The 20771-nt window shown below is 37.7% G+C and overlaps 1 protein-coding gene across 1 annotated transcript in view; it reads right to left on the bottom strand.

Moving 5' to 3' along the window:
* The window catches only part of LOC111874604 (choline-phosphate cytidylyltransferase A), a gene marked incomplete at its 5' end in the record, with an annotated part of 33147 nt that extends 14461 nt beyond the window's left edge, over positions 1-18686 (bottom strand). Inside the window, 2 exon segments of the mRNA XM_023870234.2 lie at positions 8919-9043; positions 18495-18686. Of these exon segments, the coding sequence (XP_023726002.1) occupies positions 8919-9043; positions 18495-18603 (234 nt within the window).
* Between the last annotated feature and the right edge of the window lie 2085 nt (positions 18687-20771).

Raw genomic sequence — 20771 nt, 5'->3', positions numbered from 1 at the left:
AGATCAACTCAAAATTGGTCTGGGATTGCCACCAAACTCTCATGAACTGGCCAAACATAACAGTTACAAATGATATGGGTTCCGGGGCATGAGGGTATTGCTGGAAACGAAATAGCAGACCAACTGGCCAAGACTGGAGCTGAACATCCATTCATAAGACCTGAACTAGCCTGTGGTATTTCTATAGGAGTTGCCTGAAAGGCAATCAGGGATTGGACAAATATGAATCACAAGAAATATTGGGGATCCTTCACTGGACTCAGGCAAGCAAAGGGACTCATACGAGGACCCTCTACTAAAAGAACGATGGAACTGTTGAAGTTAAACAGGAACTAGCTACGATGGGTGGTGGGACTACTTACAGGACACTGTCACCTTAAACGGCACCTCTTAAAACTGGGACTAAATGAGAGTCCAACTTGTGAGAGGTGTCAAGAAGAAAATGAAACAGCCAAACATATCCTGTGTGAATGTGAGGCCTTAGCTTATTTAAGATTGCGCCACTTGGGTCAATATTTTATGGAACCAAGTGACTATTTTGATGTCCCCACGTACAAGATCCTACGCTTCATTCGAAGTACAGGATTGTTGAGGGGATAATCAGAAGGGGACGCACAAGAGATCACTGTAGGTCACAGTGCAAGGGCCAAGAAGGCCCACCGCTTATTTCTACATTCATTCATCCATTCATTAGGGACAAGCATAAGCAACAGCAACAGCCTATCTGATCAAGTACAAAGATATCACCTCAACCAATTAACTCACCATAGCACACTCCCCCCCTTACAAACACAAGCATGAAAAATTACGAAAGAATAAAATGTGGCACAGGTTTCAGCAAACAGAATATGTTTACCTATAGTGCAACCAAGAGATCTGTTATTCAATTATCCCAAGACTTTCACCATGATTACATGCAATAAATAAGGTGTCTCAGTTTGTTTACCCACAGCTCTAAAAATTCATAATAGCAATGAAAGTCTGTCAAAACAGAATGCGTCAGTGTAAAAAAATCCACTTTCCTTCTGAAACCACACTGAATTGAATCATACCCATGGAAGAATAAAAAATTAAACTGAAAAAGACAAATTGCAGATTAACAAAAATTGATGTCAGCTAGCCCAAAATTAAACGATTTTTTTTTCACAATGCATGCTTTCTATGGAATGCAAATGTTATTCATAGGAGTAATTACACTACAAATCAGTCACTTCACTGAAATATATTCTGCACTTTATAGAACCCAAAGGTTCATTTCCATGTTCATGAAAGACCAACTTACTCCAGTCTACCTCTGCACATCTTATTCTTTAAGATCTGATACATAACGTATAATAAAATAAATGTGAGACGGTTAAGAAATGCCATAAAATTTTTGGATACTGCTCAGTTATGAGGTTGTTTGTGACACAATAAAATTATATTACCATCGATCCTTCTGAAACAATTCTACAATATGGTTTTCTTGAGTCAGTAGCAGAAATGCGTTTTTTCAAAGACATTATTCCACACAGACCACAACACCTGCACTTCCTTTTATGAATATATTAATAATAAATTTGTGAAGGCTCAGCTTAATGCAATGCTTTATGCATCAGGTCTCAGGCTCAAGTGCTCTGCTGATCAATGACTGGCAGTGGTGTTCCATGTCACACTACTCAAATTGGATGTTTAAGGGTAATCATATCTCTGCACTCTGACCTTAACTGTATCCTATGTCTGTGACAAAGTTCAGGACCAAATGAATCTCACATTATTCACTCTAAGTTCCTTTCTATGTTACACTTCAGGACTATTCCATGTTATCAAATGTCTTCATCAGTCAATAACCATTTACTTCAATCAACATGATACTTTATGTATGCAAATTCCTCTATATAGCAAGGAGTATTTAAGAAGTGCTGAGGAGAACATCTGGAACTAAGAGACAAAGAACAATTGGTGAATCAAGAAAATTATATTAACAAAGTCTCTGTGCTTAATTAAGAACCATGACATGANNNNGGGGGGGGGGGGAGGTGCAGCTTCACCATTCCTAACCTCTGCACCAGATGGAGATGAGTGGGTAGCTTCACATTCCAGTCATTTAAACCCTTGGGGAAAGAGCAGTTGGTATGGTTGGAGGGGATGCAGAGATGACCCCAGAGCCAGTCTGCACATTGTGGAAAAGTGAAAAATATCTGCTCCTGCCACAAATTAAGCCCTGATTTTTTGGTCATCAAGTCAATTGCCTAGTTGCTACAATGACTGAGATATCCTGGCTCCCTCTAATAGTGAAGAGCTTCAAATTTTATTTTTTCACTAATACTGTTGGGGTAGTTAATTCAAGAAGGATGACATGGGTGGAAAATGTAGTACAAATGAGGGCATAATAAACTTGTTCAAAAAACCCTCAAGTGAGAAACCAGCTGGGAGACCTAGGTACAGATGGGAGAAAAATATTCAGATGAATCTTGGAATAATATCTGTGAAGGTCTGAACAAAATTAGCAGAGGACTGGGTTCAAAAGTGGGCTTTTATGAATCACTGAGCTCCAATGAAGGAAACGACATAAGCAGATGAATAATTATCAACTTCCTCACATCAAAGACTAAGTTAATTACGTTAGTACAATAGGCCAGAAGTGGCTGCAGTACAAGAGACTGAGTCCCACCCCACTAGAATTTAAAGAAAAGTTAGATACGCAGTTATCCTTATGTTATGCTGTCCCGGATTTTGGTGCTTTAAACTTAATTCCTGTGTTTATGGATGCCCCAGATGTCCACATAACATCTGTATGCTATTAAAACCTCATCAGAAAAGATCCTATATAAAATCTAACAAGTAAAAAACGTGGTAAAATTAAAGTTCTCTCCTATTATATCTATAACTAAAACTCTGTGGTTTTAGTCCACAAGCAAACTATACCGACCCAACGACCATCGCTCGTCGACAAAGTGCCAACTTTAGCGGATAAAGGGTGCCGTGTGGTCAGCGCAGGGAATCCCCACGGCCATTAATTTCGGTTTTCTAGAATGGAGGTGCTATTTCCTTGAAATAGCTCCTCAACTGTTCTCACAAAGCCGAGTGGACCCCGTTCCAGACCCAGTACTTCTCAGAACATCTGGGAGCGCTGGGAATCGAACCCAGACCTTTGGATCTGTAGCCAGGAACTCCGACCACTAGACCACAGGCACTGACATTAATCTCTTTTCCACATCATCCAGTCAGGCTCTGGGGACCATCCAACCTAATATCTAATGAGCACCAGGGGCTCTTTCCCTGGGAGTAAAGCGGCAGGAGCATGAAGCTGACCACTCTCCTCCAGCTACTGCTGAGTTCAAGAAAATGTCGATCTATACATCTACTCGCCCATATGCCTTCATGGTGTAGTGCTTAATTAGTTAAGCACAGGGATAATTTTACCTTTTTGTTTTTACACTGACATTAACAGAAATGCTATTAAAGCCTCAAAATCAGAATCATTTATATCAACCTCATAGGTAGTCTGCTGCAGATAATCACAAAATGGATGCAAAATGGCAGTATAAATCTCCCTGAGTTTATATCCCACAGCTGCTAACATACCAAGTACTAATGGACAATGAACCATACAGGATGAACATTATAACTGGCAGTAATTTACAGACTCAATTCAAACTACTCAAAGTGCGTAACATGTTCTGACCTACTGAAGGTCACAGTATCATCTGATAAGCATGCTCCACTTCACTGGGGGGTTCAGCACAGAGCAAAAACACCATATATCCTTCCTGCCTTTTCCATAGTGTATTCAAACATGGCAAACATTCCAGCACCAGTAATCAGCAAAACAAATTTGCAATATAAAGGTCAACATGCTCTCGGCATGAGCTGGGTACAACGATTAAATTAATTTTTATAAATGTGTGGAAAAAAAAGGAAAACTGAATAAATAATGCATCTCTGCATTGAAATTATATTTGAAAATGCTATAAATAATTGAATTCACACCGACATTGTATCAATACACCTGGTATGGTGTACTAACTCAAATGATATCAAAAACGTTATTTCTGGAATTACATCCTTTAGAAACGTACTCTTCATTTTCAGGTGTCTAATAAACAGAATAAAATAAGCATCTTTGCGTAAATTCCATCTCAGTCTAGACAATAAGCTCAAAGATGGCAGTAAGGTTGTCAGCCTTACATGCCAGCCTCACTTTACTCCCCTGGAAAATTATTTAATTCCTGGTACACATTTCTGTTAAGAGGCTGAGTCGACCCCAGGGCCATAGTGCAGCTGGAAGGATTATGTCAACTGAAAAAATTCCAAAGACCTAATCGGGACTTGAACCCGTGACCTTCCGGCTTGCAGCATCGTGCCTCAACCACCTATGCTACCGCATGCCCCCACATGAATCACATACTGTAATTTTATTACACTGGTAGTTGGGTGCAATTCACATGTGCAATAACTCATTGGAATTGCACCCAACTACCAGTGTAATAAAATTATAGTATGTGATTCATTAATCTGTTTTCATTTGTAAATTGTTGACCTGATGAACAATACTTGATGGAGGCATCATGTGATGAGAAATGAAAACAAATGGTTGGTTAATCATGGGATATCACTGCTATCAACTTCATACAAAATTTTATCCAATAACCTTCTCTCAAGGTTAAGTTCACATATGGATGAAAATATTGGGAACAATCAATGCGTGTTTCAAACAGCTACTGATCATATTTTTTGTGTTCATCAGATACTAGAGAAAAGATGGGAGTACAATGAGACAGAACATCAGCAATTCACAGACTTCAAGAAAGCCTATGATTCAGTTTCCTCAGAGTTTGGTGTACCCATGAAATAGTTACACTGATTAAAATGTGTTTAAATAAAACACATAGTAAAGTCTGTATATGTAAACATTTGTATGATAATTTTCCTCTCCAAAACGGTCTAAAACAAGGACATTCTTTATTGTCACTGATTTTCAAATTTGCTTTAGAAGGTCCATGAGAACTACTCATAGGCAGAAATAAAATTAAATGGGAAATATCAGCTGCTCATCTTTGCTGATGATGTGAATTTACTGGAGAAAATATAGATACCATACAGAAAAGCACAGAAACTCTAACTGATGCTAATAAGGACGTTGGTCTAGAAGTAGACAGAAGAGAAAAACACAGTATATGTTGCTGTCCCATCAACAGAATGCAGGGCAAAATCTTGGAATTTCCAAAAATTTCATGCACTCTTCTCTATGAGATTATCACAGTTAGACTAGGCTATCACAAGTACTGCACAGATGGGTTCTGAAAATGTCCATGGGTGCACACAAAATGCAGAGAATTTCTTTGGCTTTGACATTTGTAGAGCAACACCACAAATATGGCAATGAATTTCTCAATCACACAGCACAAGTAACAGATGGTGAAACCTGGGTTTCATTTATGAATTCTGAAACCAAAGAGCAGACAAAGCAGTACATGCACACATTCACCAAACAAGCCAAAAAAGATTGTTTAAACATTGCCAGAAAGCAGACATAAACTGTTTTCTAGGAGAGGAAAGGAGTGCTGATGGTGGAATTCATGCAACAAGAGGCCACAATAATGTTATAAGTGTACTGCAAAACACTAAAAGAACTGCACAGGGCCATTTAGAACAAAAGGCATGGAATGCTGACATCCCGTGTCGTGCTCCTACATGACGATGTGTGTCCATATACAGCTTCTCACAATTGAGCACTGCTGAAGCAATTGAACTGGGAGTTGTCTTACCACCCTCCTTACAGCCCTGACCTAGCCCTGAGCAACTACCACCTGTTCACCTACCTGAACAACTGGGTGGGATCACAACACTTCAACAATGCTGAGCAGTTGATGGAAGGTGTCTAAACATGACTGAGCTCACAGGTAGTAGACTTCTCGCATACAAAAACTTATTCCCCGGTACAAGTGTTTCAATTCTAGCAGCGACTACACTGAGAAGTAGCTTATGTATGTACATATTTTTTTCTAATTGCTTGTTTTGTAAACAGCTCACAGCAAGTTACTTTCTGAACAGCCCTCATATAAAGAATTATATTTATAAATACACTGAAAGGTAAGGTACAGTCCCTGTGCTTAACTAATTAAGTAAGCATTATGCCATGAAGACATATTGGGGAGTGAACATACAGATACACATGTTATTGACCTAGGCATTAGCTGAGCTAAGTGGTCAGCTTCACTCTCTGGCCACTTCACCCCTGGAGAAAAAGTCCTCATTACCCATTGGATAGAGGGCTGAGTGGGCCCCAGAACTGGCCTGGTTGACGTGGAAAGAAGAAAAATCTTATTCCCACCAAGACTTGAACTCTGACCCCTAAGTCATTCAGCCTGTGGTCAGTTGCTATACTGAATGATGAAAATTAATACCAAAAAACAAGAAAACAGGTGACTCCAACTCCAAAAATAACACATACAAGCAAAGACCAGAGCAATAATACTGTACTTAAGAGTAATTTTATCTCTGGTCACTAGGGCTACTTCCACTGTTTGACTATTTCCACATCTTAGGTTCTTTGCCTGTATAGATATATGGAAAATAAAGGAAATGAATGAATGAATGAATGAATGAATGAATGAAAGGCGGAAATCCAGGATGACCTGTACTATATTGTTTGAAAAATCTTAATTTATACAGAGTTCTGCTTTTATGGATTTTATTGGATTATTTTAATTATAAGTGATACTTTGTACGAATTTTTCCATATCTTTATAAAATAAGACAAGGTAAAGTTTACTGAGTTGCGCTTCATTATAATGCATAAATCTGTGTCCACATAACATTCAGTTCCTGTGGGACACAGATTATTAACATACTTAACTTCATGCATTAGTTTCAATCACTTCGACTACTGTTGCTACTGCCAATACAACCACTATTGCACCAGTACTATTTTTGCTATCTTTTCTCTTCTCTGAATCAATTTTCTAATTTGATGCTTCTGTCATCCATAACTTCAAGTGGGGGTGTAACCCTCCAAATGTTTCTCCCACTTTCATTTAGTTATGAATAAATACTTTCTGAAGTTTCTGAACTTTGTTGTCTGTGGTTAAGCCATTATTTAAAAAAGGCGACAATAAAGATATAAAAAATTATAGGTCTATATCATTACTAACTTCCTTTTCTAAAATTTTTTAAAAGATGATATATATAAGACTTTCTAAACATGTAATAAATAATGCTATATTATCTAGTTAACAGTTTGGGTTTAGAAGCAATTCCTCAACAGGAAAGGCAACGTTTATACTTCTAAATGATACTTTACAGGCCTTAAATAATAAGGAGCTTGTGGGAGGTATTTTTGTGACCTCGAGAAAGCCTTTTATTGCATGAATCACGATTTATTAATGAAGAAACTGAAATTCTATGGAACTGTAGGCAATGCATATGCTCTAATCAAATCATATCTCAGTGATAGGTATCAGCGAGTTCTCACTGATGATAAATTAACATATTCTTATACTTCTTCAGAATGGGGTAAGATTAAACATGGAGTGCCCCAGGGATCTATATTTGGACCAATGCTTTTTCTTTTTTACATAACTCACCTACCTAAAGTAGTTAATTATAACTCTAAGCCAGTTATGTTTGCTGATGATACCAGCATTATTACTAGTATTCCTAATTTAGTAAATTTTAAGAAGGATATTATTTCCTCTTTCAGACAGTTGAATGAGTGGTTTAATATCAATCTGTTGTCATTAAATTATAACAAAACTCAGTATATACAATTTAGAACCACTAATAGTCAAATAATTCAATTAGATATTAGTTATAATAATAAATATATTATTAACAATACAAATACTCCATTTACGAGTATAGGTATTACTGTTGATAGCTCCTTGTAATGGAAGCATCATACTGATGGACTTATGGTTAAATTAAGCAAAGCATGTTATGCTATTAGATCTTTAAGACCCTTTGTGTCCCATGAATCACTAAGGATGATTTACTGTTCTTATTTTCATGCAGTTATGTCATATGGTACAATCTTCTGGGGGAATTCCCCTTATAGTATCAATATATTTAAACTACAAAAAAAAAAAAAGGCCATAAGAATTATTAAAAATTCCAGAAATAGGGATTCCTGTAGGGAATTGTTTAAGAAACTAGATATATTACCGTTTTATTCTCAGTATATATTTTCATTACTAATTTTTGTAATTGATACTATCTCCTTATTTAAAACAAATTCAGAGTTATATGATATCAACACCAGAGGTAAAAATAATTTTTACCCTTCACAACCAAGGTTGTCTGTCTATAAAAATGGCGTTTATTATATAGGTATAAAGGCATTTAATCACTTACCTCCTTGCATAAAAAAATTTGTCTGATAATAAGAATCAATTTAAAAATACTCTAAAAAACTACCTTCTACTGAATTATTTTTATTCACTGAAGGATTTTTTTTAATAGTAGTTACTAATTTTAATGTGAATTATTAAGGTTTTATGTATCATAGGTGCATTATTTTGGCATAAATATGTTATCATCTACCTTTTGGTATGATGATTTTTTACAATATTAAATTTAATATGTTGTTATGTTTAATGCTAAAGCAAGACGATAAACAGTTTGGTTTATTGTTTGATCTGACCTATGCTTATTTTCATAGCATGTGTATTTTAGTTACTTGTCTGTGACTGGTTCTATATCCATCAGGCGTATGTGTAGCCTAGATTGGATCAACGGAATTTTGCAATGGATTAAAAAAAACTTGTATAGCTTATTTTCGTTTACTTATATGCTATGTCTTCACTCATGCCCAATCGCTTACTGCATATAGATTATTCTCTCTATTATAGTTGCATTCTGCTTTCCTTTTATTGAATCTACTAAATAATATTACTCTTAAATTACACAATACAAAGATGATAACAACAGGAATTTACCATTTGTAGAGGTAAAGCTGGAGCTGATGTAGTTTCGGTACAACTGTCGTCTTCTCTATGACGCTTTCTTGACATTGTACAAGTATTCCCTAATGGCTCCCATGGAGGATGTCTCAGAGAACTATCTGCGATAAAACACCAGAAAATCAATACCTCAGCAGTTTTTATCATATCTAGAATACACAGAAATTGAGGAATATTTCATGCCATTTAACCTGCATACCTACTTATATCCAAATATAACTGGAATAAAAGATAGACTGAATAAACATAATTCTTTCCGGTATATAAAAAGTAGTTATTCTGACAAACTATTTGGACATGCTGCAATGTACTTACATAAAACCCAGCAGTTAATACTGTCATTATTCCCTTCTGAACTAAAGTTCATGCCAAGCTTTTGTGCTTACTACATGTATACTTCTTATTCAGCATTAGCTCCCAACTGTGAACTGTCTGAAGAGTATTTACTTTCATCCATTCCTAACTTCAGAAGCTGAATTACACAGAACAATTCCTTCAAATCATCTACGTATAAAAATTTACAACACTTAACAGAATTAGGCTTTCACCAAATTAAATTGAACTCTTATCACTGAGCAGACTGACATTAGCAGTAATATTTTTATGCGCTGCATCCTGTTTAGAATATACAGTCTGGGTTCCTGTATTGTCACACAGCATGTGATATGAGTCAATCTGTTTAGTATATAAAATTAAAAACGCCATATATTTCGGTCTTAACTGACAATCTTCAGGTGTATACATGTAAAATACCAAATATATTATGTTTTTGATAAAAATATAGTTTCATATGGATCCACTTCTGGTCAGTACAGATAAAGTTCCCTAAAGTTTCCTAACTGGCATTGTAAAATGTAAAATCTACAGTATGTAAAGTTGTAAAAATTCACATATCACATAAGTAAAGAAAAGCTATCCCTGTACCAGGCCGTGATGGCCCATAGGGTTGTGAGACCTTGAGGGTCCCACATTATCTAGACCAAGGGTCTCCAAACTACGGCCCGTGAGCCACATGCGGCCCACAATGTGATTTTATCCGGCCCACGAAAGAATTGTGCAGAAATGCACCAACTGAACTAATTTTCCAATGAGTACTGGTAAATGTGTTTCTGAGCTTACTGACCTGACATATACTGCAGTTCGATGGCTTAGCTGTGGAAAGGTTATTTCGCGCTTCTTTCAGCTCAGGAATGAAATTGATATATTTCTTACCAAGAAAAACCATCACGAATCACTTTTATTAGATACCGAGGGGCTTTGGAAATTAGCATTTTTTGCTGATTTGGTGAACCATATGAACCATTTGAATTTAAAGTTGCACGGTGAAAATAACTTAAGTCTGTGATTTATTTGCACTTATCAAGGCATTCAGAGCATAGCTGATACTTCTGGAAAGCCAAGTGAAAAAAACTTTGTTCATATGATATACTGTGCAGAGATGCATAAAAAGGGTGAAGCATAATTTCCTTCCTTGTTTGTAAATTTAGTCGTTTCAGATTTGAAGGAACAATTTCAGAAGCGAATTGCTGATTTGGATTCCAGTGCTCAGGAAATTAGATTGTTTCAAAATCCATTTGACTGTGATGCTGCAGATGTCCCAAGTCAAATTCAAATGGAAATTATTGAACTTCAGGAAAATTATCATATTAACAAGGAAGGAAATTTGATCGAATTTTATAATTTCTGAACTCAGAGCAATTTCCAAATTTAAAGAAATTTGCCTATCTCCATTTTTGGGACGACATATCTGTGTGAACAAACTTTTTCCCAGATGAAGTACATCAAGTTGAAATACAGGGCAAATTTATCCAATGAACATTAAAAGTCGATACTTATGATTAGTGTTTCAAAATTTGAACCTCAATTTAATCCGATTTTAAGAATGCAAAAAGAGTTCCATCATTCACATTAATTGTTTTATTATAATTTGTGATGAAAATATGAGCATTTGCTGCTACTGTCTGTTGTCGTTAATATCCGATAATTTATTCTCACATACTTTGTATTTAGTTTATGAAATTCTGTGCTTTCAATAAAACTCATATACCTAGAGCTATTAATTTCTCACTTTATCCAGCCCGTTGAAAGTGCTGAATTACCTAATGTGGCCCACGGATCAAAAAGTTTGGAGACCCCTGATCTAGACAATTGGCTCAAAGATAAGATTGGCAAAGTAAAGTATGAAGACCTTAACAATAAAATAAAAACCTACAAGACAAATCAGTTACGACACACGCTTTAAACAATACAAATACCTTTTACACATGTGCTGAAAACTGACCCAACACTACCTTTGCAAATAATGAAATACAACTAGTGAGCAAAGGCCTAAAATACAACCATTACAAACTTCAAAACTGAACTAAAACTCTAGCAATAGAAGCAGACACTGCAATAAATAACTATATGACAACAAACAAATATATATATGATAAATAACAGCAGACAACATACAAAAACTCACAATAAAAGAAGCAACACACATACACATATCATCTACAAAATAAAAATTAGAAATACATGTATACAAGTAAAAGACAATCTATAATATAAAAGAAATGCTTATTCATAAACACCTACACCACCTAAAAATAAAAAAGCAGCTAAAAGTAACACATTAGTTATACTACATGAAGACAATTATAACAAAAAAAATCAAAGACTTTATTTCACAAAACAGCTTTGAAAAATTACTGAAAGATATCATGAACAAAAAACAGAAAGATATCAGTTAACACCTGCCATAACATAATGAACAGAACCACAAAATGCAGCCACATATATATATGGCACAATAAAGTTACATACAAACCACCAACCAGTCTGACCTATAGAAAACTGAAAAGACAGCCCAAGCTACAAACTTGCATCACATTTAGCATCACTATTAAGAAACACAATATAGTTAACCAATGCCCTTAATATCCAAAATGTCACTAGCATCATCCAAAAACTTGGGATGATCAACATAAAAGAACAAAACCTGTTCAGTCAACATCAGAAATATGTACACAAACATTCCCCTACCAGAGCTTACAGAAATCATTAAACATCTTTGACAATAACAGTACAATATAAGCAAAAACTCATAATACTGTCACGTGTTTCGTTACTGAATACGCCGTAGAGATCGTTAATTGGTTTATTCAACAATCTACAAGAAACGGCTACAATTAATTATCACACAGTTGCGGGGTTTCACACTTTATAACCCTAATCGCATTAATCTGTTACCACTGTTGCGGGGTTTCACACTTTATAACCCTATGTGCAAATCAGATCACTCTGTGTTCAGTAGTCTACACATTTACAGTAGGNCACTGTATCACACACTCCCAATTACACAATCACACACACGTCCGGTTCTTCTTCCCGCGACGGCTGCTATACTCCAACTGTAGTCGGCTGACTGGAGAACTCTTGATAAGACACTCTCGTAGGCTTGCTCGGAACTATCTTCGGCGATGGCCACGTTATAACTCGGCGGCTGCCCACATTCCAACTCACTGGTAGCTGCTGTGCGGTTCCCTTATATATCCGCAGTGATGCCTGTTGCGGGCCACGTCACAGTGGGAAGCGGTTCCACGTTACCGTGGCGTCACCGCGCGTGGCACGTTGCATAGCTACCAGGATGCGGGGGGCTCAGCTATCTTCGGCTCCGCTCGGCTCACTTCGGCTCCGCTCGGCTCACTTCGGCTCCGCTCGTGACGTCACCGCGGGGAGAGTGGCGGGGTGATGATTCGCCTATTACACGAGCGCTACTTTACCGCTACGTTCCGCTGGGGAGGTAGGGGTCAACATGTCACAATACTGTTAAATACAATTCTAAAACAAAACTATTTACAATTTTGAACCAATATTATGAATTAATGATTGACTAGCTGTGGCAGCACCAACATCGGCAATACTAGTTGAAAAATTTATCCAGTATCTTGAACATATTACAATTTTCAACATCTTGATAAAGCACCACATCACTGACTACTTTTGTTATGTTGATGACATACAACTGTTTCACAACACAAACACTGAAAATACACAAGCAAAATTTAATTCAATACACCCACTGAAAAGGAAACAACTAACAAACTACTTGAACACTTATCTCATTAAAAAAAAAAAAAGCAAATGGGAACTACAACATACAGAAACCATTCTACACAATAATAATTATCCTCCAAGCATACTGCAAAACATTCACAAACCAAACTGCGCCAAAGATCATCTTGTACCAAAAAACAAAAATGGGCCACCTTCACATACTTCAGGAAAGAAACTAGAATCATAACTAGATCACTGAAAAACACAAACATACGTACAACCTTGAAAACCAGCAACACAACACAAAGACATTGCTTCCCCCCAAAAGAACCCTTAACAGACACCTTCAATAATAGCAGAATTTATCAACTAAAATGTAACAACTGCACCCTGCATGCTGGACAAACAGGGAAAGCATTTTGAACATGATTCAAAGAACATATATGGGCACTGAAAAGTAGCAAACTGAACTCTTAGATATTCCCAACAAATATTAGAAGGTCAACACACAACACCACAGACCAAACAATGTAAATACACCACATTCAAAAGATCGTTCACTTAACACATTAGAATGATTCCATATTTATCTCACCCTAGAGAAGGAACAAATGAATGACACTTTTACATATACAAATAACCCCATATTTGATGCAATTCTAAAAATATAGCCCACATAATAATACTGAAGCAGATTATCCCCACCTTCCACCCAACATACCACATACTCCTCCACTCCCCTTACCTAAAAGCAAACCCTTAGCATATACGTCAGTCACCTACCACTACCCATACAAGCTACACAGGGAACACACTACAAACAGAACAATCCAATACTATATGACAAACAATACCATATTAGCATCTAAAATTAAATCTTTACATCATGTCGACATCAAAGACACCACAATATTGTGATGTGTTGCGCTATGGATGACGGCCCTCCCTCCCCGCCAGCCGTGACGTGCCATGCCGAGCAGAGCCGAAGTGAGCCGAGTCCCAGCAAGCTGGTCGCTATGCAAAGCAAGTAAACACCGGTTGCTAAGCAAAGCAGGTAAAAAGTGGTTGCTAGAGACAACGGTAATAACAGCGGTACCCATTACGTAACAGACAAACACGGCGTCAGACAACAGTGGTGCCTATTATGTAACTGTTTTCCCGTTGTCCGGCTGAGGGTTTATAAGGGAACTATACAGCCGCCGAAGACAGTTCTCAAGGCAACAGACTACGAGTTGAATTACGAGTTGGCCAGGGAAGAGCATTTGCAGTCTAGTATTTGTGATACAGCATGATAATCAGTGACAGTTTGTGATAACTGAGTAATAATTGGGAGTGTGTGATACAGTGACACTTGTATCGTATCGTATCCCGTATCGTAATTAATACGTGTATACAACTGAGGACAGTGTGAAGAGATTTGTGTGTAGGGTTTGTAAATTGTGTAAACCCATACCAGTGTCATAATTAATCGTAGTTAATTGTAGGTTGTTAAATAAACCAGTTAACAATCCGAACATCATCTTCAGTAACTAAACACGTTACACTGGTGTCAGAATTGTCTACAAACTTAAACACGCCACAAATTGTTGTGCATCGAGTATTTTACTGCTACAAAATGGAGATGCAGCAGATGATGGAACTTCTCCTGAAGGAAATTAGAACCAATCAGGTGACAGCAGAGGTCACAAGGAAGAAAGACAAAGAGGATATGCTGAAAGAGATAAAGGCCATTGAAGAAAATAGGACAGACAAAGAAGATTTAACGGCCAAATTAGACGCCAATCAAGAAAAGGCGGCGGCCAACAGGACAGCCGACAAGGAAAAATTGAAGGCCGAAATGTGATCTATGCAGAGTTGGATGATAAAATCCAACATAGAGTTGAAAACGTTTTGGCGATCATTGGACACGACAAACGAAATCTCCAGGAAGAACTAACAAAAACCTGTGCAGCAACTAAGAAACCAAATGCGATTTCCAGGCCCGGTTGTAAGTAGTACTGATGAGGACCGAGCGGGGAATCACACCCACAGTCAGTGCACGCACAGCCCAGCCACCGACATTTAACAGCAATTCAACATGAAGCGTCTTCAGTAGCAAAACACGTGACAATATATATTTCATATTTCAGAAAACTCAGACCACATAAAAGCAACCACAGCACATATATGCCCTACAAACTAAATATCCATATTTACAGTAAGTATACCCACATATAGGGGCACACAGTAGTGTAGCTGGTTGAGGCATCATGCTGCAAGCCAGAAGGCTACAAGTTCAATTCCAGATGTCATCACTGGTTTTTTCAATTGACCTCATTCTTCCAGCCATGCTATAGCCCTGGAATTGATTCGGCCTCTAACAGGAATAAGTACCTGAAATCTTCTTGGGGGTACAGAGCAGCCGGTGCATCAGGCCTCGCCGCCATCTGTGAGCTGACTGTCTAAAAAAATGTGGGAGCCTTGATGTCTCACAACCCTATAGGCTTCCATGGCCTGTTACAGCGATAGCTTTACCTTTAACTTTTACTTTCATATGACACATATGTACACCTAACCTATACAAAGACAAAAACACATGAACAACAAGAAACAATGTCTCGTCCAATTTTCATTGCAGGAAATGAAACACATACTGATCCACAACAATGTGCATCCAGTATTACATAACCCACATTACTACATATCAACATCAGCATGCCAACATATATGTAAAAAACTACAACAAGAATATTCAATAAATCTTTCTCCTCCATATTGCAGATACATGCTGGCAACACACATAGAAGACGAATTCTTCTGAATACACCAGCAGTAAAAAATACACACGTGCGTGCGCACACATGCATACAGAGGAACAATACCAAAAATCCATGTAAAAATATAAACACACCACTCAAAATGCTATTCAGTATATTCATGACCTGTACATACATGTTTTATGTATTTTTACAACTTTACATACTGTACAGTTCACATTTTACAACACCAAGTAAGAAACATTAACTATACTGACCAAAAGTGGGTTCATTTCAAACTACATATTCAGCAAAAGCATTATATATTTGTTATTTTAAGTGTACATACCTGAAGATGGTCATCCAAGACCAAAACATACTGATTTATTGCTACATCATTCAATGCAATCACTTACTATATAACAGTCAAAATATCACGCATTGTGCAATGGTACAGAAACTCTGATTAGCAGTAATGCTTTCAAGTTATATTAGGGAGGCACCAAGTAGCAAAACAGCTAGCACTGTTTATTGAACTTCTACGTGTGCATACTGACACTTCTTGGTTTGGTGTGGGTGGTTCAGTTAAATTAGGTTGGCACAATTAAGCAATTCAATTCATTTTAATTTATACTGTATATTTATTTTACATACTGATGCTTCAGAATTCATTAGTTGGTATTTCATAAATTATTTCCTCACATGTATACCCTAAGAGCTATAGAATTATTACTGCTGAAAAAAAAAACATTAATTGCTTCTTTGCAATTCTATGAACTTTAATTCATATCTTTTCTTGTTTCCGTGAGAAAGTTTTGTCTTAGGTCTTCATTTGCACAGTACAGTCCATGCGTTTGGCTACGTAACTTTCAGCTGCATCTACCATCAATCACCTTATACAACTTGAGGGGCTTCATTAATATTCTCTTCTACAGAAAGTTTGTTGCAAATTGGATAATGTTGTTGGGGTATCGCATATATTGGAAAGGCTGTGTGCAAGAGACTTGGTATGAACTGGACACTTGTGTAGTAGCAAGTGAATGTATTATCATCATATATTTTCATTCCCAAAGCCTAGCTTTCTGGAAATTTGAAAAAATGAGGGGCCTTCTCTTGCTCTTTCATGCAGTGAATTTGAACAACCGTCAGAGGCATGGAATGGGGTTGATTCTTCACTAACACCACACTGTAGAGCCACGCCATAGCTTAAGCGGTTAGTCGCTGGCTTCCCACCGCGGCAGCCCGGGTTCGATCTAGGGTCTGCTCAAGTGGGATTTGTGGTGGACAAAGTGGCGCTGGGGCAGGTTTTCTCCGAGTACTTCGGTTTCCCCCGCCAATCTTCATTCCACCAATTACTCCACAATCACCCTCACCTCTCATCTGGGGCTGGTACATTAGGCCAGAAGTGGCCACAGTACATGGGACTTAGTCCCACCCCACTAGCCATAATAAAAGAAAAATAAAAAAACACATTGTAAATATCTTAGAAGTGATTAAAGAAAACAATTACATAACTAAGTAACATACCCTGAAACTATCAAATATATCTGTGAAGTCACACTCTGTTCTACACCAATTATCAATTCTCGGTTAATCACAAACCAATGCACTATAATACTTTTTTTTAATTTATTTAATTCCTGTTGATCCAATGGATATAGAAAAGTCAAAAAAAGGAATGCAAATTCTTAGAAACATTCTGTTTTTGTTATGTCTGGTTACACAATTTATCTAATTCATTCCCTGGTAAAGGTTAGAATTTTATGGGCATACATACACTGTTGCTAAAACTTAAATACTTACTAGTTTTAATGATGTGGGTGAACTAACTGTTTACAGGCAAAAATCAATTTGCAACAGTGGGTTTCCATGTGAAGCTCTGAATACATTGTACTAAGAAAAAATTACTTTCCAGGAATTAGAGCTGAAGAACACTGTGGAGCAGGAAATCTGTCACTAAACCCCACGGCAGATACCGTCTCTGGGGCCCAATTTCAAGCATTCTTGACCCCATAAATTATTTTAAAAATACGGCGAATGGCCCCACTCTCAATACAAATTCTACCACCGCCCATTAACTGCTCAACGCTGCACTATACACACAATTTTGGTGCATACTACGACACAATGTAAATATCGAACTTCACTGGAACAGAAAATGAACAGTTATCTCAACAAAGAAGACACAGAAGGCCTTAACTGCTGTACCACCGGCTCACAGAAAAGTAAGCAACATACAAGAAACGTGCAGGATAGGAAATACTCTGTATTGATCATGTGCCAAAAACACACCTGCAACGCAAAACGACACGTTTAATTATTTGCAACAAAAATACGCCTGGCATTCCATTTGTGATGTACGAAAACGACGAGCCGCTATCACAGATGTTACAGGAGCATGCCGAGGTAAATTCTCCGCATTCCACGCATATGTTAGTACAGAACGGTACCGAAAATGCTGTGCATTGCGCAGTACTCCATTGCTCAGCCATATTATAACAGTGTGTAGTTGTAGGTTGCGCATTATACCATTCTCAGAGATCATGATCATCACGATAACATGAGCGAACATGAGCTTCCTGCTCGTCACACCGCGTGATCATGACCGATCATGACGTCTGTCGTGACGTGTCGTGGAAGCGACCAGCTGCCAATTAATAAACGTTTTCTTGTAAAGGGAAATTAGTAAGATTACCAAGTTTGCTGGCATTAAATACTAGCTACTCCAGCTTATGTTACTGTAAAATTAGCTCGATATAGTTCATTTGCAAGTTACCTGCATCTGGGCTTTTCTCGTATTCTCCATTGTTGTTATTTAAACCACTTGAAATTGAAACTGAAACTAAAGATTCAGTATCCCTCGATATGTGTTTCTTCGTGGACATCTTTCATTTCCTCGATTCCTCCACTCTCTTAGCAAAATGTACCGTTGAGAGACGTATTCTCTACACTGCGGAAAGTACACCTTCTGTTCTACTTCAACTGACTGAATTTGTTACTTAGTTACCTCGATATGCACTCAAACGACAAACTCGGCACTAAGCGGTACTTAGCAACGCAACCATAACAACTGCCTTCCTCTCTCGTATCCCAGCAACGCACTAAGCAGTACTTAGCGTACTTAGCAACACAACCATAACAACTGATAACAACTGCCTTCCTCTCTCTACCGGCTCTGACATATTAAACTTGCCAACCTTCCATGCCTCCCGCAGTGCCAAGGGCGAAGCACTATCTCCGCGATCTCCGCCATCCCTGCTTCTCTACTGAGCCCTACGGGATATTCTACCAGACCACTACCGTCTAATCCAACTGCAATGTGCAAAGCGTTTTAAGGCCATTTTGGCTGCGTTGTACTGTTCCGTAACAAACATGACATAAATGTACACACTGCACACTTATTAGGCGCAAACTACTTGACTGCGACAAGTGCAAATATTTTAAGTATTTATTCAGATATATTCTAACTTCAATTAAATATATCTTTATATACACGTGAACCTATAAATGCGGGCGACACGAAGCATCTTTTCATCGAGAAAACCGTAATCCTGGGTTGTGATCAGCGGACCATTATTGATTCCTGAATATATCTACTCCCACTGGCGGACGGTGATCACCTGAAAAGCTGGGGCCAGGACAAATAAAATTACACCCCTCCTTCCCCAACGCTAATCTATCTAAGAAGAAGAAAATGTATGTTTTAACACAGAAAACGTTAATTTACGAGGGTACAAACGGAATGAAATCGTTAGTAAAAGAATTTTTTATGTAAGTTAAGCAAGGTTTTTTTTTTAATTGACCTAAAATTTCCAAACGCACTATGGCCCTGGGGTCGACTAAGCCTCTAACAGAAACGAGTACCAGGAATCTTCCTGAGGGGTAAAGTAAAAGTATCCAAGCAACAGGCTGTGGAGGCCCATAGGGTTGTGAGATGTTGAGGTTCCCACATTTTCTAGACAATCAGCTCATAGATGGTGGCAAGGTTGTCAGCGTTAAGCGCCGGCCAACCTTTACCCGAAGAATATTCCAAGAATATTCCTGGTACTCATTTCTGTTAGAGGCTGAGTCGGCCCCAGGGCCATAGTGTGGATGGAAAGATTAGGTAAATGGAAAAGTTCACCTCATTGGGATTCGATCCCGTGACCTTCCAGTTTGTAGCATAGGGCCTCAACCAACTATACTGTAATAAAATTCTACTTCTGAAGTTCCTGTTATGGTTTTCTTTAAAGAAGGATGATTTCATTTCAGGAAAATTATGATAATAGTGACGATTCTTTTCTCAAGGACCACATCTGGTCAGTGGTTTGTAACTCAATGTAAACTGCTTGTAATGTATGTTGACAGTAAAACATTTTTAACAGAAAACATTCATTCATTCATCTGTAATCTGTCAAGACAACGGGTACACAGTCTCTTCCAAAACAGTTCCTCCACTTGGTGCGATCTAGAGCTTTCTCCTTCAAATGAAAATATCTTCTTCTGTCCCCAAGGACATCCAGCATTTTCTTACGTCTTCTTCCTCATCTTCTGGTAACTAGTGCTCTTCTATCTTTCCTTCAATAACTTCTTTTAGAAGGCAGTTACCGCATAAGATATGACCAATCCAATTAGCCTTCCGTTTTCTTATTTCGTGTAGGATATTCCTCTGCTCACTGACTCTAAACAACACTTCTTCAGTTCTCACATAATTAGTCCAACTGATCTCCTCCATCTTTCTCCAACACCACATTTCGAAACTTTCCAGGTGTTTCTGATCTACTGCCCTAAGTGTCCAAGTTTCAGCCCCATACAAAGCAATGGTCCAAACGTAGCATTTCACTAGTTTCTTTCTCAAATTTAAGTCCAATTTGCTGCTTAAATGATTCTTCTTCTTGCTAAATGCAGCTTTTGCCATGGCAATCCTAGATTTAATTTCACAGGTACACCTTCCATCATCTGTTAACAAGCTACCCAAATATTTAAAACATTTCACATTCTCCAGTTGTTTTTGGTCTATCTTTATTGTGACTGGGGTTGGTTGTCTCGAAATTTTCATTACTTTTGTTTTCTC

The sequence above is a fragment of the Cryptotermes secundus genome, unplaced genomic scaffold (assembly GCF_002891405.2).
Source record: "Cryptotermes secundus unplaced genomic scaffold, Csec_1.0 scaffold1703, whole genome shotgun sequence".
NCBI lineage: Eukaryota > Metazoa > Arthropoda > Insecta > Blattodea > Kalotermitidae > Cryptotermes > Cryptotermes secundus.
This window is presented reverse-complemented; position numbering and strand designations above follow the sequence as displayed.